This window comes from Vicugna pacos, chromosome 12, assembly GCF_048564905.1.
Source record: "Vicugna pacos chromosome 12, VicPac4, whole genome shotgun sequence".
Classification (NCBI taxonomy): Eukaryota; Metazoa; Chordata; class Mammalia; order Artiodactyla; family Camelidae; genus Vicugna; species Vicugna pacos.
In genome coordinates this window covers 34901488-34924538 of record NC_132998.1, presented here as the reverse complement: position 1 = coordinate 34924538, position 23051 = coordinate 34901488, and the positions used below count along the sequence as shown (strand labels likewise).

At 36.3% G+C, this 23051-nt stretch overlaps 1 protein-coding gene and 1 pseudogene across 3 annotated transcripts in view; both read right to left on the bottom strand.

The window, feature by feature from the left end:
- The window catches only part of NTN4 (netrin 4), a 104104-nt gene that overhangs the window by 55046 nt on the left and 26007 nt on the right, over positions 1-23051 (bottom strand). For all 3 annotated transcript variants that reach the window (XM_072973205.1, XM_006197915.3, XM_072973204.1), the window contains exon 3: positions 11023-11301. In XM_072973205.1, the coding sequence (XP_072829306.1) occupies positions 11023-11301 (279 nt within the window). The remainder of the gene's footprint in view (positions 1-11022; positions 11302-23051) is intronic.
- Positions 8315-10023, bottom strand: LOC140700356 (small ribosomal subunit protein RACK1-like; annotated as a pseudogene).

The window sequence follows — 23051 nt, the reverse complement described above, 5'->3', positions numbered from 1 at the left end:
TCTCACTTAGCATAATGTTTTCAAGGTTCATTAATGTAGCAGGTGACAGTTCTGCATTCCTTTTTATGATTAGATAATACTCCATTGTATGGATATTCCACATTTTGTTTACTCATTCATCAGCTGATGGACACTGGGTTGTTTCCACTTTTTGGCTACTATGAGTAATGCTGCTATAAACATTCATGTACAATGTTTTGTGTAGACAAATGTTTTCAGTTCACTTGGGGAGATACTGAGGAGTAGAATTGCTGGGTCATATGATAACTGTATGTTAAACTTTTTGAAGAACTGCCAGACAACAGCAATACCATTTTACATTCCCACCAGCAATGTATGAGGGTTCTAATTTCTCCACCTCCTTGTCAACACTTGTTATTATCTGTCTTTTTGGTTATAGTCATCCTAGTGGATGTGAAGCAGTATCTCACTGTGGCTTTGATTTGCATTTCTCTAATAACTGAGGATGTCAAACATCTTTTCATGTGCTTATTGGCCATTTGCATATCTTCTTTGGAAAAATATTTATTTAAGCCTTTGCCTATTTTTAAACTGTGTTCTTTTCTTAGCATTATTTGGATAAATGTGACATAAAGAGAATAAATTTTGGAATTACATACATGGGGTTTCCAATCCCTGATCTCAATAATCTTGGGTAAGTAAGTTCCTTAATAACAACACATAGTTTCCTACCTATAAAGACAATAGTACTGGCTCCATGTATTTGAGGAGTAAAAGAGAAAATGTATCTAATGTGTGATATAATCAATCAAGAACAATAATTATTGTTGAGTTTTTAACATTATTATCTGAAATGAATCTCTTATTCTTTAAATGCCATTGATCAATTCATCCATATACTGACCCAGGATTTTTTTTAACCCGTTATACATTAGACATTGTGACTATTCCAGCATTTGCCATTAAAGAACCAGATAGTTTAGTAGATAGGGAAAGCTGAATATGTAAGCAAATAATTACAATACAGTGAGGTAAACATTTTAATCATGAGACGTACAGGGGACTCTTGGAGCTCTGAGGAATGATTGGGGGTTTATGTCAAGCCCACTAATCACTTGTTTGATGAAATAGGCTGTAATTCTTTGCTTTGCATTTTAGTTAAGTTAGGTGGCAAAGTGTAATCCCACATAGTTAAATTCCCTTTTTATTACCTATGAGAATTGAATTAAATTACAAATGAGAATTAGAAGATAAATGTGCTACAACTATGATCTTTAGCCTCTATTCAGCATATGGAAACACTAGGATCCCATGTTCCCTTTCATTATAAGGGCTACCAGGGCCTTATCTGGAAAACAATGAAACCACTGCCCTTCAGTAATTCTGAGAGTTGACTGAGCCAGCTAAATATGCCTGGTACTGGTGCCCTTAGAGATGCATAAATAAAAGGCAAAGGACACTTAACCAGTGTTTAATTTGACAAATTTCATAATTGTTTGTATTATATATAAAATATTTAATGATGGAAAAAGTAATTATTTTTCCATTTCCATATACAACATATTGTGGTTTATTATGAGTTAACAAATAATATAGCCCTTCTATATTCTGTGCATATACTATTTTATTCCATTAAATATTTACATTGCTAAGATATCATATGACTATAGTTCCAATTATAGTATTAAGGTTCTGAGTGCCAAGACTGAGATCTTGTTTTCTTCACTATTTGAAATGGCTGTGAATTTTCTCTGTCTTGTGGAATAATTATGATATATAGATGTGTGTGTGTGTGTGTGTGTGTGTGTGTGTGTGTATTTTAACCTTATGTGTCTGGTCTAAGAACTAAAATTCTCCTCATAAGAGGGAATAGGACTTAAATTACAGCTTATCTTCTACTGAATGCAATTGTTTTAAGACAAATTGAAGTATATTTCCAGCTCTTTCAAAATTGGCAGGACACAAATGAAATACCATTGAGATATGAGACTTGAGGTTGTGAACCAGAAGTCAGATATCTGTAACCTCAGCTTTTCTCTTTCCATGTAGCTTCTCCCTCCACTCACTCCATTTTATTAGCAGTTAAACTGGGAGACTAGGCTTTCCAGACCCACAGATCTGACTCCAGACTCCCAGCTATCCATAGGATGGATCCCCAAAATCTACTAAACTGAAAAGGAAATATTCATAAGAAAATTTGCAAAGTGAGATATGCCTTGAATATCTGAGGAGTATTTTATAATAAGAAAAATGTCAAATTTAAGTTGTTGCTTCCCAGTTTATAGAACTAGCAGCTTAAACATGTTAAAGAGACTCCTTTTTGTACCTTTAGAGTACAAAATTTCTTCCCAATTTTGAGCTAAATTATACATGTGATTCACTTTCTGCAAAGCATATTCATGAAAAGTTGAATGTACAAATATTATACTAGTTGGAGAATCAACCTTACTTACCTACTGGTTTATATTTTACTTTCAGAGATGTCAACTCTCATACCAACATTTTAGCTTTTTCAGGTATTTTTTAGGGTTTTTGGATTTTTTGGTTTTTTTCTTTTCAGGTGTTTTTATCCTTTAATCTCTTTGTGAAGTAGTCAAAGGCCTCTAAACAAATACTTAAATGTTCTGGAGGAACCCTTGAAAGGAACCCCACAGGAAATTCTTTTCCTGGGTGCAAAAATTAGCTTTTAATGCCTCTAGTTCTGAAGTCTTCTGTTTTACTAATTGTCAAATAGAAAGAGTAATCTCAGGCAACTTTTGCCATTAAAAGAGAGTGTGTCTTACTGTCTAGAGAGAAAATAAGGTTAGATTCATTGGAAGTCTTATGGTCAAAACACGAGTATTTCCCAGCCATGAACATATTTTACTGGCTTGCCCTTCAACTAGGAAACACAAGGCAGTAAATGAAGTATGAAAAACATTCTGTACAGCTTCTGTGGTATCTGTAGTTACTCAGTGTTAAAGGACTACTGGCAAAGCTATACCTTACTAACATAGGGACATTGAAATAAGGTTAGACCTTGAAATGAATTGAGAATAGTCTCACACTAACTGTATCATTGGCAGTTTATATTTTGTTAGTATTAGGAATGCAACATTGTGCCCCCTTCAGTGATAGGATTACCCATTCCTCCAGATCCAATGTGACAAATGAAATGATTGGGACTGCTGCTGCCTTTCATTAGCAGTGAAAATGATTTTGGGCTAGAGTTGGAAGTAAAGAATGGTAGATCCAGAAATATGTCTGCCTAATAAAACCAAAAATATACTTATCAAAGATGATTTATACCCCCCAAAATAGTCATTTCTAAATTATTTCCTTTGTAGATTTTCCAAACTTATTGCTTTTATTCTTTCTTTCTTCCCTTTGGGCGATTTCACTAATTATTGAATAGAAGAGAAGAGAAAATCAATGATAATTTCAGGTTCCACATTAAAATGTAGATGACTTGGATAGATAACCTAATCCTATAAAAACAGTCTTTATAATGAGAGTATTTTTCTTGGTAGCAAAATGGGGGTGGAGGTGAGGTACAGTAGTAAGAACTCTGAATGTAATTGCTATCACCGTGACATCAAGCAAGTAAATTAATCTCTCTGTACTTCAATTTCCCGTTTCTGCAGAATAGAAATAAAAATACTTATCTTCCAGAGTTGTAGTAAGGATCAAGTGAAATAATGCATGGGAAAGGGCTTTACACAGTATACAATGGTGAACCTTTGGTGAGAGGAATAGTCTTTGCTCTCTCACTTCCCTCTTTGCTCAGTTTAGATTCCATGGTCCATGATGATAGTTAATTGCTTAAGCCCACCCTCACCTCCCCGACCCTCCTGTCCTTTCTCCTTTCTTTTTGACTCTGTTCTTGGCATAATATCAACCCTGTATAGAGTAAGTTTTCAACAGCACAACAACAACAAAAAGAGAATGGGCTTCGGTGTCTGACAGTGAATTTAACCCGTGCTCTACCCTTTATTAACTTTTGAGAAGTCAGTTAGCATTCCCAAGCTTCAGTTCCTGGTCTAAGAAAGAAAGTGATGATGCGACATCATCCAATTGTTGTGAAAATTGAATTCAATAACATTTGTAGCATGACGCACAAGACCTTTTTCACCATAAGCATCTAATAAGTGGAACTATTATTGGTAGTATTTATAATCCACAACAATTATTTTTTTCTATGCTGAGAAGACCGGACATTAATTTGCAGGTGTTCCTTTCCAAACAAACATCTATGTTTGCTATATCCAAATATTTTAAAATTCTGACTTAATAGTCTCATTTATTGTTTTTAACTTTAAAACCTTTGTTTTGAACCCCTGTTCTTTTCCTTAATACCTTGAAGAGCCAAGAACTTTCTAATTATTACATTTGGCTTATTCACAGTACAGTAAAGAATTTTTAAAAAGAAGATGAAAACTATGGTCTTAAACCTGTCCTGAATTTATAAAACATGACGTATAAAATGTGCAAATATAAATACGTGGATAAAGGTATTCAAATTCAGCTGAGAAAAACTTTTGTAATGAAACTATATGAGTAATTCTAAAACCTGCCTTACACAACTAGGTAGCTAAGGAACATTTTCCTCAAACCTCACTAAATGGTTCCACAGGTTTCTATGTTTACTTTTAGATTTAGAACACATCAGTCAAAACATTGACACTCTTTTATATTGAGTTTCTGATTACAAAAGAAAAATCCACCTTAACCTTAGTGTGCCTCAAGGCCTTTAAACAATTCTCCATACTATTCTAAGGCCTTTGTGTTATCCAATGGATTATATTTTAGTAAAACAATGGAACGTTCCATGTTCCTTATTACCATTCATCATCCAATGGCTGTAAAATCACCAGCTGCTGGGAGAAAGAGAACTAAATTAGTCCTCCCCAGCTGCAAAGAGATAAAGCTCAAGATCTCGTCACATAATTTCTGGGCTCCCAGAAGACTGGAGTCAAAGTACAGTTTTCCTTGACACAAAGCCTCTAGCCTTGTAAACATGTCAAACAGCACATACACCCTGATATATTCTTGTTGTTATTGGGGAAGAAGCATATGTGGGGAAAGTAGTAGTAAAGGCTGAGATAATACAATATAACATCAGCAATGTAAATAGTGGCTACCATATGCCAGGCACTGGCTGTCATATTTTTAATCCTCACAGTAACCATTTAATGTACATATTATTCTCATTTTCTTAGAAAACTGAGGTTCATTGAGACTGAGTAACTTAGTAAATGCTGTGGTGAGTCAAATCCAGATCTATTTGACTCCAAGGCTAGGGTCTTAATCACTGTGCTGTTCTGCCTTCCAGTGACATGAGCAAATAAGGAAAAACTGAACTGGTGAAGGATTTATCCATTTATGGAATAGATCTGGGAGGAGGGGGAAACATGGAAAAGGTGGTACTACTTTAAAAGACACAGGACGGGTGTTTAAAGGTAAATGAGGCTGTGGACTTGTACCCTACTTCATGCCTTTTCCTACTCCCCTCTCCCAAAGGAAAAAAAAGGCCCTAAAAATCTTACATAGCTTAAGAAACAGACTATCGTTTCCATTAACTTCCCTAGTTCTCTATCAAACATTTGAGCCCATAAAACCAGATTTCATTAATTAATTTCTCACCCTCACAGCATTAGCTGCAGGTGATACGGCACAGGCTGTAAAGCAATAGCTCACAAACCTCAGCAAGCATTGGAATCGCCTGAGGGCTTGTTAAACACAGATTCCCGGGCCCCAGCTCTAAAGTTTCTGATTCAGTAGGTCTGGGGTAGGGCCTGAGAATCTGCTGTTGTAATAAGTTCCCAGGTAACCCTGATGCTGCTGGTTCAGAGACCACACTTTGAGAATGACTGCTATAAAGAAAAACTATACCAGAGAGAGTCAGATTTATACACACGTACCTATGACAAGCTGACAAATAAAAGAATAGTTTCTTAAGAGGCTACCTTCCGTTCTGCAGGCACAGCTTTATGAATCTAGTTATCTATAGCTGCATATGTATAATGAATGGTGTTCACAGGTAAACAAACATGAGAAGAAAATTGATCTTATGGCCATTATCTTGATGGGGTAAAATATTATGCTTTTAATGTGCAATTTGCTCAGCTAAGCTATCCTAAGGATGAGAATATCCCTTTCAGAAGAGGCATCTGTATCCAAATTTAATACCAACTCTTTATAATCAAGAAAAAATGTACATAAAAATAAAATGCACCTGAGTAGGAATGGGAAAAGTCTGAAACCAGAACCATACACATTTCCAGTTGTAAGCCTCTGCTCATCCAATTGCTTATGGCTTTTTTTTTTTTTTAAGAGAACGGAGATAGCAAGAAGTCTCATTAAGCTGGATCCGTGGAAGCCAGCATGGCCCTGGCCACTTATCTGTTTCTTACCCCTTACCTGGCATGAGCTCCATGTTTGACTTGGTCTTGCCTAGTTTTGGTATATGCTATAGTTACAGCACTAGGGGCTACCACCACTGCTGCAGAAGCTGAAATCAATATGAAATCTGGGGAGCAGGATGTCACAAGACAAGCATTATTTTAAGAAGAAATTCAAAAGGAGCCTGAGCTTAGTATGGAAATGAGGTTTCCATCCCACAGGAGCTTTTGGATGGAGACTTCTTATTCTAACATCCTTTTGAAATGGAAAAACACTTAATATATAACCCCCTTTACTTGGTTATCCAGATCCTCTTTTTAGGTTGATAGTTTCTTTCTTTCTTTTTTTTTTTTCTGGAGGGGGGCAGTGTGTCTACAGTAACTTTACTGAAACACAGAAACCAGGCTGCAATAAGTTTACATGATTAGAGCAGATGGAGGTTACCTTCACCTTACCTGAGTGAAGTCTGAGCCCAGCTGGCAGCACCAAAACCAAAGCCCAGAGCACCCTCTTCCCTGGTACTGCCCTGCATTGCCTGACTTGTGATATGAAATGAGTGGCTGCACAACCATGCTGAAAGAAAATATGAGGTTCCACTGGGCAGAGGCAACATTTCAACAGGAGACAATTAATTGTTGAAGAGGATGCTAAAATAAAGTGCAGTTACCTACTTTCCACTATTCCTTGCCAAGAGAGGTGACAGTATAGGGTGAGCAGTAAATGATGTTCTTCATTCTTCAAGTAACTAAATCCTAACAGGATGCGGTAGATGGTCAATCCAGCAGTAGAACAGGATGAAAATCTAAGTTAGTTATAGATCTTTCTAAGGAAAAGAACAACAGTGATAAAGGAAAAGAGAGGAACCTTAAAATGTCTTCAAGTATTAAAAAGGAGAGCCTCCTTTCTTTCTTCTTATATAAGGCAGGAAACAGCATCTTTTATTTCCCTTGCTGCACTGGCAGCAGACTCACTGGTTTTCATAGAACGTGATTTCTGTAATTTAGTCTGTTGATAAGGCTGCTCAATCATGGGAGGAAAAACAGGCTGACCATTAATGTTAGAAATTAGGTATTCTCACGAAGCCTCTAATATGGGCTACTTCACATGCTGGTTCCACAGAGGAACCCCCAACACCATAAGGTGTGTCAGTTAAAGCTTCTGCAATATTACAATAGAGTGATTGGCAGATTTGGGGGGGTCCTGATTTTCTTGCACATGTAAACTCTTTCAGAAAATCTGGAAATATAAGGATGGGGAAGAGTTTAGAGCCACAGAGTTCCAGACACCAGCCACGGATCATCGGCCTCTGTCCCATTTCACTCCATGTTCTTTTCTGAGAAACACATCGCCAAGGGTTAAGCACTGTGGTTGAAAGAAATGACTCGCTTACCACGTTTCACCCTCCCTCATCCTCCATGTGACTCTTACAACTGTGGAGCTGAAGTCAGGACAATTGTCTCTGTTCCCTCTCATCAGGGAACTCACTTGGTGATACTTGGTGGATGTCACGAGCAAGGTAGCCCAGTTGACCAAGATGTCACTGAGATATGGCTGACCTTTGTCATGTAGATGGAGAACTCTTTGGTCAGCCACTACACCTGTTCAGGCTCTCGCCCTGTGAAACAAAACATGCCAGTTTTGTCAGGGAGAAGCCCTTCTTCTTGAGGTTGGAGACCAGCTGAATCCTTACGCTAATGATATAAGTCAGCCATGCCTTTCACTTCTTGCAACCATTGTTTTTGCAAATCTGGGCTGGTCAGAATGGTCGAGGTAATCAGGGTTCCACTGAGAATACATGAGATCTTCAAATGTGACTACACCCTTTTGGCTTCATCAGCATCTTTGCAGGACCACAGTGAAGGCTCCCACATGCTTACTATGTAAGCCCATATTCTTGGCATAGGATTGCCAGAGGCAAACTTTAGCGCTCTCTTTAATGAAGTGGCACAGAGTCCAGACATCACTGTTTCCATCACCATTGGTAAAGCCTTGGTAGGCTGGAAGAAGACTGTATAGAATAACTGTATTTTAATAGTTGTATTTTAAGACTTTTGCCATCAGCAGACTAGGTCAGAGAGGTGCACTGGGGTAGCTCTGCCTTCCTGCTGGTACTGATAATTTCTTGCTTCAGTTCATCTACAATCATCTTGCCTTCCAAGTCCCAGATCTTGATATTGGGGCCTGTGGTGATACAGAGCCAGCAGTGGTTGGGCTGGAACACAGGGCATTGATGTCCCCATCATCTAGCATACAAAGGTGCTTACTTTTGTTGAGGTGCCACAGCATGGCCTCACCATCCTTGCCTCTAGAAACACAGAGGGATCCATCTGGAGAGACAGTCACAGTGTTCAGGTAGCCCATGTAGATAATATGGTTGGTCTTCAGCTTGTAGTTTGCCAGGTTCTGTACCTTCACCAGCTTGTCCTGGGCACAGGAGACGAAGACAGGATCGCTGCTACTGGGTGAGAAGTGGACGCAAGACAGCCACTCCCAGTGCCTCTCACCCTGGACAGTATATTTACATACATCCAGAATATATAATAGAAACTCCTGGAATTTTCTCTTCAGCCTTAGAAAGTGTTGCTAACTCTTTGAAAGTTTACATTCAGAATATTTACTTAAAAAAAACCCTTTTGCTTTTTAAATGCATACTCACAAATGTTTTATAAAGGCTTTTGAGAACTCTGGTAACTTGGTTATCAGAGCTGTTCAGGTTGCCTCATAGGTCATTCACACCACAAATATTGCCTATAATGGGCCATGTTATTGGAGCCTCTAGGCTTGTGTCTGTCCTTTTGCTCAGGAATCTATCATGAAATGATCCTATAAGGCTTGATTTATAAGAGAGAGTTGAGGAAACAGAAGGCCAGCTTCTTGGTCCATTTGGGCTGCTAGAACAAAGTACCATAGACCAGGTGGATTATAAACAACAGAAATTTATTTCTCACAGTTTTGGAGGCTGGAAGTCTGAGATCAGGGTGTGAACATGGTCAGTTTCTGGTGAGAGCCTTCTTCCAGGTTGTAAACTGCAGACTTCTCACTATGTTCTCATATGGCAGAAAGAGTGCTAGCTAGCTTTCTGACCTCTTAAAAGCACTAATCCCACTCATGAGGGCTCTACTCTCATGACCTAATTATTTCCCAAAGGCTCCACCTCCACATAACATCACAATGGAATTAGGGTTTCAACCTATGAATTTGGGCGGTGTGGGAGTGAGGGGAACACAAACATTCAGTCCATTGCAGCCTGCAGGCTCTCCTTTCACTAATTCACTTAAATAGAATGGCAGAAATGTGTTAGTACCTTCCCTCACACAAACTTTCTTGTTTACAGTCTAGTTGGTTGACATGTTTCTAGAATGTCTGGATTATTTTCTATTTGAATAATACCTGAACCCAATTAACTTAGAAATAACAAATTATTCCAATCTTTATTTGAAACAATATTGGTTCAAAAATCCATTAATGAGTAGAAACCAATAGGTGTTTGTTGAATGAATACTGTGCTTTCTTCAACTTGGGAACCCAAGCTTCACTTCTAGAAGCAATAGCATTGTTTCTATTTTTGTTACTTCCTGGCTGCTGTCCTAGTCACTTTAGTTACCCCAGCACTGCCCTGCACCCCAGCAACCCAGCCCAGCTAACACAGACTGTCCTGCTGGCTGCTGGTTCATGGTCCATCATGGCCCTATCCTCTATCAGGACTGGGAGAAAGAAGACAAATGAGGAAAGAAGTCTACTCTTCAGGGAGTGAAGTAAGAATATTCTGAGGCCTTTTAAATTGTATTTATTTATTTTTGGTTTGGTTTGATCAGAAATATCAGAGCAAAATATAAAATTAAGGAATTGGCATGCTCTCCTTCTTGCCTAATCCCCATCCATAGCTCTGGATGCTTCCCAACAAGGTACTTTCTGTATGAGTCACTTGATATCTTTTTTGGAAGAAGGTGAGGTGAGGACAAACAATGACAGTAATTTTCATCATCTCCCTAATCCTATGTTGCTATCACCCAAGGAAACACATACTGAACACCTACTTCTAGTTCAGGTAATGCACTAGGTCCTGAGGATACAAAGATCACATAGTCCCCGTTCTGAAGGAGTTTGTGATCTCCTGGGAGATGCAAACAAGTAAAAGTTCAGAGGAAAGCACAGTGAGAAGTGTGAACCTAGAGGAAAGAGAGTTTAACTCTGCCCTAGGGTGGGAGGCCACTCGTCACAGAGAATTATTATTTCTATTGGCTGGCCAGCAAAAGATACCAGGCATTAAGTTGAGATTCTTACTTTTTCCATTTTAAAATCTGCTCAACAATGGTACCCATTTACTGTCAAAGCTGGTTTCTGTGTGATAATGCCACTAATATGATTATGCCAACCTCTCCTACTGCTCACCTTACACTTTATATCTGAAAGTCATGGTACTAAAAATTGGCAAGGATGTTTTCCAAGGAATCTGGTTATCATGCTTGACTATTTATAATTCTAAAATTGAAGATTAAAAAACAAGTCAATAGGTACTTTATAGGATGAGCATGGAGTCAGAGGAGTGAATCAGCAGAGGAAGAAACAAGAAGCACTATGTAAGGACAGACCCACTCTAAGGGAACTTAGACTACCAATGCCCAAAGCTGAAGGTAACTTATGGTTTGCCTTTCGTAAGTGAGGACTTGTTTTACATACCACATGGTACGTTCCAGGGGCCTTGACAGGTCTGAAGCCATCAACAGGTACACACTGATCAGCGTGGCCGTTACAGAAGCAGCTGCCCTTGACAATGAAATCATAGATTGCATAGTGCGTAAAATGTTGAGGCTTTGTGTTAAGGTCGTTTCTCTGACAGGGACAAGACTGTCGTTTAAGCAGCTGCACACGGAGATTGGTGATCTTCAGCTGCTCCTGTACTTTGGCACTGTAAGGGTTCTCCACATCATATGGTGGTGACAAAGCTCTGAAAATAACCTGTAAAGAAAAAGAAAATTCTATGCATAAATAGGACCATGTGCAAACCCTGAACTCTTTGCCCTGTACAGTCTTGGTTTGATTTATACCTTTTGTCATCTACAAGTGATAAGATAACAAGAGGTTTTTAGACTTTGATCACACCTGGGGAAGAGCTGCCTGTTATCCCAAGGAACAGATTTTATGCTGCCTGTTTGGATGTAGAAAAATATAAATTGAATAACCAGCAGAGATCTAACTCTTGGGATGAAGGCAACATGAAGAGACCTTGGGGGAAGAACATTCTAGGCAGAAAGAATAGCAAATTTAAAGGACTTGAAGTGGAATCAAGCTTGGCTTAGTCAAGGAAGAACAAGGCCAGCGTGAGTGGAGTCCAGGAGACAAGGGGTCAGTGTTTGGAGAGGAGGACAGAGCCAGGGTATGACGGATCATGAATAGAAAGCCCTTTAAAGGCCAAGATAGCGTTATTCTACTTGTAGTGAGAAGCCACTGGGAGGTAACAGGCAGAGAAGTGATATGATCTGATACACATTTTTTAAAAAGGTAAGTCTCTCTCACTTCTGTGAAGATAATGGGATTATAAAGAATAAAGAATAGAAGCAGGAAGACCAGTTAGGAAGCAACTGCAAAATCAAGATCTAGGCACTTATATTTCTAAATAAATGTGACCCTTTCAAAGACTCATTAGTTATTAATTGGGACCACTTTTGTTACGAAAATTTTTGGTTCTCCTTTTCTGTATCTGCCTTGCAAGCTTGTGGTATATACTGGGGATATCTTTACTAGTAGTAAATATACAATCCTTTGAGGATAGATTCAACTTCTGAAATAGTCAAAAGTCACTTAAGTCCAAATGCAGTGAGTGAAGTGCCTCAACTAAGTAACTCAAGTTAGTTGATAGCACTTTTGGTTAAATGCAAGGTATAATAAAGTGATGAGACTTTTTATTGTGCAGGTTATAGACAGACTCTAAAGGCAATTTAAGGCTTTAGTTCTGAGGGGGAAACCAGAGGCAGGAATGCTCAGAAGGGACAGACTTGGGGGGTAGGATATAGCTCAAGTGATAGAGTGCATGCCTAGCATGCACAAGGTCCTGGGTTCAATCCCCAGTACCTCCTCTAAAAATAAATACATAAATGAACCTAATTACCCCCACCCCCCCCAAAAGGAAGGGACAGATTTGGGGCACATGTTTACACATTATATGGGACTAATAAAAAGGCCCCTCAGTTGAGGTGGTGCAAAATTCTCTAGTAGATCTGTTACTATGGAAGAGTAGAGATTGGTGGAAAAGGAAATCTCCAATGAATATAAATATATTATAACATTAAACAGTATTGTAAGGAGGCCAACACTAAGTTATACCTCATTATGCAGTTTAAAAAAAAGATAAAACCTCAATCTCATTGATTTATGCAATAAGAAACACAAAGCTCCTCTGAAAAGTTCTTAAGCATCTATTGGCTTTTAAAAAATATGTTAAAAACCTATTCACAAAAAACCAGAAATATTTTGGTAACCGCATACCATCATCCCTTCGCATCTAGGGAACTGGTTCCAGGACCCTCATGAATACCAAAATTCGTGAATGCTCAAGTCCCTCAGTTGGCCCTCTGTATATGTTAATATGGAACCCACAGACATGGAGGGCCGATTGTAGTATGAAAGTGAAGTAAATTATTACAAAATAGCCTATGTATAAACTGCCGTTTAGAGAGAATGTATCTAAAAGTAACTTTCCAGAAAAAAAATTCTTTAAGGAATACTTTGGATAGAAACATTTCATTTTACAAATAGATTTTGCATCAAAAGTGTGAAAAGACAGGAATCTACTGTGTCAGATCAAATCTTCAGGTCTACTGGTATAGAATTGTCCTCAATGAAATATAACTTTGGGGGAGAGTGATAGTTCAACAGACACTAGGCCTCCTAAAGCCAATTCTCCATCTAGCAGCCAGAGTGATTCTCTATAAACAGAAGTTGGCTTATGTCACTCCCTTGCTTAAATTCACCCCCACCCAAAGATCTCCCATTTCTCTCAGAATAAAATACAGAGTTCTTATAACGGCCCTGCTTTGGTTTTTTTCTAAGTGCTTATTACCACCTGCACATAATAGTTGTAGTTGTTTAATGTTTTATGTCTTCCCAGCCTTGAGGGGAGTCACTGATACATCCCAGGACAGTGCCTGGCACAGAGTAGGTATTCAATAAATTTCTGGTAAATGAATTGATTAATTATAACATTGTTCTTGGCATTCAAATAATAAGTAAGAATTTCAAATAACTTCCTTTTACAGGATCCTAAGTAGATTAACATAATGAATTTATATCATAGCACCAAAAGGGGACAGGTATTAAAGCAATAGTTTTAAAGACTGAATTATTAACTGGTATCTTCCTATCTAGCTAATTTTGAACTTGCAAAACTCAGAAAAAGTTGTATCTTAAACAATATTCTGCCTCATTTATTCACATGTAAAGTGGTGGAAAGTATCATAGAATAAAATTTTCCAACAAATAATATGTCACCTATTGGAAAGTCAATATAGAAGTAATGTATCTTTATTTTAACAACAGCCTAAATCAGAACATGTTTTTATATTTTGAATTAGTAAAAGTTAAAAAAAAACCCCACTGAATCCATTGTGAGCTTACATGGGTTTATTTTCCAAATGACTCACAAACACTGTCATTATGTTAGACATCTATGAAGACCTGTTGCTCTAAATAAGATCAGTGATGTAGTTACCTCACATGTATCAACCACAGTAGTGTAAGGACACGGAAAAGGGTAACCAGGGCTAACTAAATAAGCATTCCACTGGAAAGTCTATGGCATGCTACACTGTCACCCACCCTTCCTTTTCCTGAACATTCGTGGCAACTGGTCGCTTTCTCTCTTCCTGGCACATATTTACCCTTGACATTTATCCTAGTCCCCTCTCACTCCCTCCCCGTGAGAATTGTTCAGCACATGCAAGGCTAGAGGAAGATCTGTCAAGGTTTGTAGGAACTTAGAAACTCTTTTGCTTCCTGAACCCAGACTGTGGAAGCTGAATGGCAGCTCTGTGCTTGGAGTGCATGACACCACAGTTGGCACGCTGGTATCAGCAGGGAAGGGACATCATGATCCCTGAGGCTGCATGCTGGAAGTGAGACAGCAGAGTGCCACAATCACAAAAGTGAACGGGAATTTAAACCATGAAATCTTTTTTCCAGAAAGGAGACGCCTTAATCTGATACCCTGGGAAATGGATCTGTCCTGCATCAGGAAACAAAGAGTATGCCAATCCAGATGCTTCAAGCTTCTGGCAGGTCGCCTTTTGGGTTCCACCCAGTTTTTCTTCAAACATCCCCAGTAGAAGTCTGTATGGCACTACTAAAATGAAGGAAGAAAAAGTATAGAAACCCTCCATATAGTATCAGCCTCTTTTGTTTTTGTCCCCATCAGGGACAGGATGTACCTATGGGCCCATCACTCTTCCTCTGTCTGTGATTGCTTCTGAAGACACACTCCTAACAAGACGTAGTTAAAAAGCCAGTGGGGGACGAGGACCAAGCCCACTTTAATGTTTCCAGCTTGTTAGTGCTATTGGCAAGGACTTCATGATCTTATTTTTTAAATTAAGAAATTTGATTATGTTTAGTGATTACTACTATGCTCATTACAGAAAAATCTGTCACTCGAAATGTAGAAGACATTAAGAAACTGCAATTTGATCCACCTCAAAGACAACCAGGGATACCAGCTTGATATTTTTCCATCTAAACTTCTGTATATATATACATGTAGAATATAATGTAAACAGCTTTGTTTCAACTTACAGAACCTTGTGAATATTTTTCCAAGCCATAAAAAAAAAACTCATCAGTGGTTCTCAAAATGTGGCCCCCACACCAACATCACCAGTATCAACCTGGGAACTTGTTAGAAATGCAAATTCTTGGACCCTACATCAGATTGACAGAATCAAAAACTCTAGAAGTGGGGCCCAGCAATCTGTGTTTCAACAAGCCTTCCAGGCAATTCTGATGCACAATAAAGTTTGAGAAACATTGGTACATATTTAAAAACCTGGTTAGAAGTCTATTGTGTGGATATGACAATTTATTTAGCCAGGCTGCTATTGTTAGGTATCTGGGTTGTTTCCAACTTTTCAGTGTAACCAATTACAATGTACAATCTTGTAGCTAAAATATGGAAGTTTATAATAATACCTTGACATATTTCCAAATGTGAAAATCAAGGGTTAAAGGAAATGCATACTTTTAAAACCTATCTGAGCTTCTTAAATGAGTCATGGGCCCTTTCCTACCTAATCTTTGGAATCTTCACATTTCTCTGGTCTTGCATCACTCTCTAAGCCTGGAATCCCTCAAACTTTGCCTAAGGGTCCAGATTCTTGGCTTATGTTCTGCCATTTCTTATGCCTTAGTATAACAAAGACATCTTTTCAAAGTTCTGAACAGGTTAGAATCACCTATATGTTCTTTCTTTTCTAGAATACTTACAAAAAAACTCTCAATAATATAGTGTTAGTAAAATAGCATTCTATATTGTTATTTAAGCTAAGTGTTATTTAAGTTCTGAGATGAAAATTTCAACAGAATACTAGCACAGTGTGAACAGAGTAAGAAGTAAATATTAGATACATAATAGTCAAGGAATTCTCTCAGTATTGAACTCATAGCTTACGTATTGCTTCATACCTAAAATTTTGTTGCCTGTGTTGAATCATAATAATTCAAGAAACTTAGTTATCATATCAAAAAAACTTCTTAGCTGCTAGCTTGAGGAGTATTTCAGGTCCAAGTTGATTACCCATCTCATGGGTTCCCCTGGCGCTTGTTCTTTCCATGACAGCATTTTTACACTAGTACATTGTTATTGCCTATTTACTTGTCTGTATCTCACATTAGACTCTGCTCAGTGGGCAAGGACCTTGTTTGTCTGGTTAACAGCTGTGTCCCGCAGCATGTCCCACAGTCTTTGGCATGTTGTAGCATTTCATAATTATGTTGAATGAATAAATGAATGAACTATTTCTCCAAATAGCATTTTTAAAAAGGAGAAGCCAAGTAGGGGATAGAGTTTAGAAAAGTAAAGAAAAGCAAGATAGTCTTACCACAGTTCTGAACTCTTATGAGAGTATGTGAACACACATGCATTTATATACTTATGTAAAAATACGTAATTTACTTTAAATGGCTTTATGGATTCCTTCTCTCCAGTAGCACATAAGATCTTTCATGTTTTCCAGAAAAAATCAGACAGGCATGAGCAAGCAAGCACTCAAACACAATACAGATACTTGATATTTCCCATGGTTTATGGTCTAGTTTTCTTATTTACTAAAAATAGAAGCTTCAGTATTCTAACTGTGTCATTTAATGGTTTTTGAAATCCTAGACATGCTCATGTTCTCAAAAAAAACAGCTTTTGGTTTCAATGATTTTCTCTGTTTTTCTATGTCATTTTTGCTTTTGTCTTTCTTACTTTCTTCTGCTTCCTTTGGGTTTAATTTTTTTTCTTTTATTAGCTTCTTAAAATAAAACTGTACATCACTGATTTGAAATCTTTTTTTTCCTCCTAAGTACTTCTTCAGTTGTGGCTCATAAATTTTGATATGTTTTCATTTTTAGTTGAGCTTAAATGCTTTCTGATTTTCCTTTTGACTTCTTGACCCATGGGTTATTCAAAAATATGTTACTTAATTTCCAATTATTTAGGGATTTCCCAGATACATTCCTGTTGATTTCAAAGTAATTCTTTTGTGGTGAGAAAATATAATTTGTGTGATTTGAATCTTTTTCACTTATTGGTACTCGTTTTATAGCCTATCTTGATAAATGTTCCTGTGCTCTTGAAAAGACTGTGTATGCTACTGTTGTTGGTGAACTGTTATATAAATGTTAATCAGATCAAGCTGGTTGACAGTGTTACTCAAATCTTCTATATCTTTAGTGATTTTATCTACTTGTTCTGTCAATTTCAAAGAGAAAGTTGTTAAAATCTCCAGCTATAATTATCCATTTATCTATTTCTTCTTGCAGTTTTTGCTTCATGGATTTTGAAGCCTTATTATTAAGTGCATAAACATTTAGGGTTATTATATCCTTGCAATGAATTGCTTCCTTAATCAGTATGAAATGTCCTTCTTTATTTCTGGTAATTTTCTTTGATCTGAAATCTTTGTTAGGTAATAATATAGCCACTATCAAAAGCTTTTGATTAGTGTAGGCATGGTATATCTTTTTCTATTCTTCTCCTTTTAACTTATTTATGTCTTAATATTTAAAGTGGATTTCTTGTAAGCAGCATAGTTGTGTCTTTAAAAAATTTTTATTCAATCTGATAATCTCTGCCTTTAATTGGAGTATTTAGATCTTTTAAATTTAATGTGATTATTGATATGGTTCTGTTTATTCTACAATCTTGATTTTTAAAAAAAATCTATCTCTCTTTTTTTTCTATCTTCTGTTGGATTGAGTATTTTAGGGTCCTTTTTATTTCCATTTTTGTTTATTAGTTATAACTCTTAAAAATGGTGATTGCTTTAGGGTTTATAGTATACATCTTTTTTATTGAAGTATAGTTGATTTAGAATATTGTGTTAATTTCAGGTATACCTAAAAGTGATTCAATCTAGTTACATATATATATTTTTTTCCCACTTCTTTTCATTATAGTTTATTACAAGAATTTAATATAGTTCCCTGTGCTATACAGTAGGTCCTTGTTGTTTATCTATTTTATATATAGTACTGTATATCTGTTAATCACAAACTCTTAATTTATCCCTCCCCCTGCTTTCCTTTTTGGTAACTATAAGTTTGTTTTGTATGTCTGTGAGTCTCTTTCTGTTTTGTAAATAAATTCATTTATATCATTTTTTTATGTTCCACATGTAAGTGATATCATATGATATTTGTCTTTGTCTGAATGACTCCACTTAGTATGCTAATCTCTAGGTCCATCCACGTTACTACAAATGGAATTATTTCATTCTTTTTATGGCTAAGTAATATTCCACTGTGTATATACATATATATCACATCTTCTTTATCCATTCATCTGAAGATGGACACTTAGGTTGTTTCCATGTCTTGGCTATCGTAAATAGTGCTGCTAGGAATGTTAGGGTGTATGTATCTTTTCAAATTAGCATTTTTGTCTTTTCCAGATATATGCCCAGGAGTGGGATTACTGGATCATAAGGAAAATCTATTTTTATTCTTTTAAGGTATCTCCATACTGTTCTCCTTAGTGGCTGCACCACTATAAATTTCCACCAACAGTGTAGGAAGGTTCCCTTTTCTCCACACCCTCTCCAGTATTTATTATTTGTAGACTTTGGTTGATGGCCATTCTGACCAGTGTGAGATGATATCTTATTATAGTGTTGTTTTGCATTTCTTTAATAATTAGCAATGTTGAGCATCTTTTCATGTCCTCTTGGCCATCTGTATGTCCTTTTTGGAGAAATGTCTGTTTTGGTCTTCTGCCGATTGTTAGATTGAGTTGTCTGGTTTTTTTTGATATTGAGCTATATGAGCTGTTTGTGCATTTTAGAAATTAAGCCCTTGTAGGTTATATGATTTGCAAATATTTTCTCCCAGTCTTTAGACTGTCTTTTCATTTTATTTATGGTTATCTTTGCTGTACAAAAGCTTATAAGTTTAATTAGGTCCCATCTCTCTATTTTTGCTTTTGCCTTAAGAGACTGACCTAAGAAAACATTGCTACAATTTCTGTCTCAGAATGTTTTCTCTGTGTTCTCTTCTAGGAGTTTTATGGTGTCATGTCTTATATTTAAGTCTTTAAGCCATTTTAAGTTTATTTTTGTGTATGGTTTGAGGGAGTGTTTTAACTTCATTGATTTGCATATGGCTGTCCAGTTTTCCCAACATAACTTGCCAAAGTGATTGTCTTTTCTCTGCTATGTAGTCTTACTTTCTTTGTTGAAGATTAATTGACCATAGGTGTGTGGGTTTATTTCTGGGCTCTCTATTCTGTTGCATTGATCTCTGTCTGTTTTTGTGCCAATACCATGCTGTTTTGATTACTGTAACTTTGTGGTATTGTATGAATTCTGGAAGGGTTATGCCTCCAGCTTTGTTTTTTTCCCTCAGGATTGCTTTGGCAATTCTGGGTCTTTTGTGGTTCCATATAAATTTTAGGTTTATTCTAGTTCTGTGAAAAATGTCATGGGTAATTTGATAGTGACTGCATTAAATATGTAGACTGCTTTGGGTAGTATGGCCACTTTAACTATATTAATTTTTCCAATCCAAGAGCATGGGTTAGCTTTCCATTTCCTTGAATCATCTTTGACTTAACACAGTCTATATTTAAGTAATATTTACCACTTCACATATAGTATAAGAAACTTACAACAGTATAATCCCATTTACTACCTCCAACCTTGTGCTACTGTTGTCATATATTTGACTTCTATGTGTATGATAAATTCCACAATACATTGTTAATATTTTTGCTCTCAAAAGTCAATTATCGTTTAAAGATATTTTAAAGATAAGAAAAAATATTTTAAATGTAGCCACCTATTTTCCCTTTTTGATGATTTTCATTATTTTTTGTAGATCCAGATACCCATCTGGTTTCATTTTTCTTCTGCCTGAAGGACTTCTTTTAACATAATGCAGGTCTGCCAGTAAAAAACTTTTTCTTTTTTTTTTTTTGCTTTTCTATGCCTGAAAAAGTCTTTATTTCTTCTTCATTTTTGAAAGATATTTTTGCTGGGTATAGAATTGTAGGTTGACTTTTTTTTTTCTCCTGTCAGTACTTTCAGGATTCTGCTCGCTGTCTTTTGTCTACATTATTTCTGTCAAAAAGCTGCCAGTCTTGTATTTGTTCTTCTGTACATAATGCATTACTAGCTTTTTCTTCTGGCTGCTTTTTAAGTTTTCTCTTTAGTATTCATTGTTAAACTATTTGATTATGGTATGTCTTGGGGTAGTTTTCTTCTTTTTTCATATGTTTAAGTTTTGTTGTGCTTCTTGGATCTGTGGATTTATAGCAATTGAATTTAGAAAAATTTCAGCCATTATTTGTTAATTATTTTTCTGTTCCCCTCCTCTCTCTTCTCTCCTTTGTAGACTCCAATTGCATATATATTAGATTGTTTGGAGTTGTTCCACAGCTGACTGATGTATTTATTTAAATTGCTGATTTATTTATTTATTTTTCTACGTTTTTTCCTCCTGTGTCTCATATTGGGTCGTTTCTATTGCTATATATTGAACTTCACAAATCTTCTCTTCTGTAGTATCTAACCTACTAATTATATTCAATGTATTTTTCACCTGAGACATTGTGTTTTTCAACAGTGGAAGTTCAATTTGGATATTTGCTATATTTTCCATGCTCTGCTTAATGTGGTCAGTCTTTACATTCTTAAACATAAGGAACATAGTTATGTTAACTGTTTAATGTCCATTACTACTAATTCTATCATTTATTTGTGTCATTTCTAGATCTGTTTCTATTGATTTATTTTTCTATTCATTATGAGTTGTATTTTTCTGGGGGGTTTTTTGTTGTGTTTTTTTTTTTTGGTTTTTTGGTTTTTTTGCATGGCTTCATTGGCTGCAGGACATTTTAAATTTTGCCTTGTTGAGTGCTAGATATTTTTATATTCTTGAGCTTTTTTCTGGGATGCAGTTAAGGTACTTGGAAATAGCTGAATCCTTTTGAAGCTTGCTTTTAAGTTTTGTTAGCTGGAACCAATTACATCCTTTAGTATGAAGGGCTGGTATAGGACTAGTTCTGCCATTTTACTGAGGCAGTACCCTTCTAATTACTCTACTGATGCATTACAAAGTTGAATTACAAGGTTTTCAACTCTAGCTGACTCGTCCTAGTCCTACATGACCTCTGAGGATTTGCTCCCTCTGTTCTTTAGGATGGTTTTTCTCTGGCTTCAGGTAGTTTTCTTACACACATGTGTTGATAAGTACTCTGCTGAAGACTGGAGGGGGATCATCTGTCAGTCTTTGGAAGTCTCTCCAAGTGCAATTCTCTCTTCTCTGGTACTCAGTCCTGCAAATTCTAGCCACCTTGGCCTTCTCTGACTCTTAGCGCCTAAATTCAGGAAATCCATTAGGCTCCTCCTAGATTCCTCCTCCCTGTACCCCAGTCTGGGAACTAGGCAATAAGCTGGGGCAGTCACAAGGCTCACCTCATTTGTTTCTGCTCTCTTTAGGATCACTATCCTCTGCTACCTGATGTCCAGTACCTGAAAACTTCATGTATTTTGTCTATTTTTTTTTTTTTTTAGTTGTTTCAGGCAGCAGGTTTAGTCTGGTTTTTGTTATTGCATTTTGGCTGAGAGCTGAACTCTGAAAAAACCAAGACAGCTTAATTGCATGAAATACAGTTTATAAAACTATAACTGGACTAAGCCCTTATTGTTTACTTTACTTTATTCTTTATTTTGGGTTTTTTTTGGGGGGGTAATTAGGTTTGTTTATTTATTTATTTATTTTAAAGGGAGTTACTGGGGATTGAACCCAGGACTTCCTGCATGCTAAGCACACACTCTACCACTGAGCTATACCCTCTCAGCCCTTATTTTTGTATAAAAATATTATAGAAATGACATACTGGAAGTTTCATAATAAATCTAGAAGTATGGTTACATTTATTAGATAAGAAGGCTTAAAAAACAAATGAGTTTTCTTGCTGGGCATGTCAAACTAAAAAATATGAAAAATAATTTAAAACAAACATCTAAACTTCATAAGGTTAGTCAATAATTCTATTTTAGTATTTTGCATATTTTAACAGGCAGATAAATCCTCATTATAACTTTCTTTATAATTTTTGATACTTATTATAATCTTCTAACTTACAGTTTTATGTTTATGCTTCAATGTGTCTTTGTATTCCATCTGATACTGTGTCTGATAGATTCTCAACAGTACATATTGAGAGAGTCAATACAGAATCATGTTAAGACATTTATTTTAATTTTCTGACATAAGAATAATAATATAAATATAATAAAATATTATTTATATACTGTAAATCTTAGTCATAAGAGAATATACTAAGCACATAGTACTTCACGAGAAACTTTATCATACAAAATGTCTTAGTTGTTTGCTAATTCTTTACCACTTTAAAAGTTTTACTTAAAAATTTTACTTTATAGGAAAAATGGATTTACTATTAATTCATATTAAAATACTTTTTGAGTGCCAAATTTGAATAATGTATTTTCAGTAGTAAGTTTACACCAACTGCAAGAATGAGAAAAACACATTTAGGGAGGAATCCCTGCTACTTTTTGGTCAATACAGTCTCATAAAAAGATAAATCACCTCCATAGCAAAAACTAACTCTATATTAGAAAAATAATCACACTTCTTCCCTACTCTACTTAAGCCTGATTAGAATAACATCTGTATTGAGAAATATTTCCAGTTACATTTTATAAAGTCATCATTTGTTTTATGGGGTGTTTACAAGTTATTTACAAATAGCATCTGGTTAGTTCCATTGAGTCTTGTTACTATACATTGACAGCTGTTCTGTTTATTGTTAGATTGATGACACACCTAAGACCTAAACATAGAAATTGATATATCTGTCTCCATTTCTATTGTTTATCAAGCTATCTTAAAACTCCAAACTCTCATACTTTTTAAAGTCCTAATATTTAGTGGGATTCACACACTCTGATTTTGTATTGTCACCTCACTAACAAGAAAGACTACATGTCAAT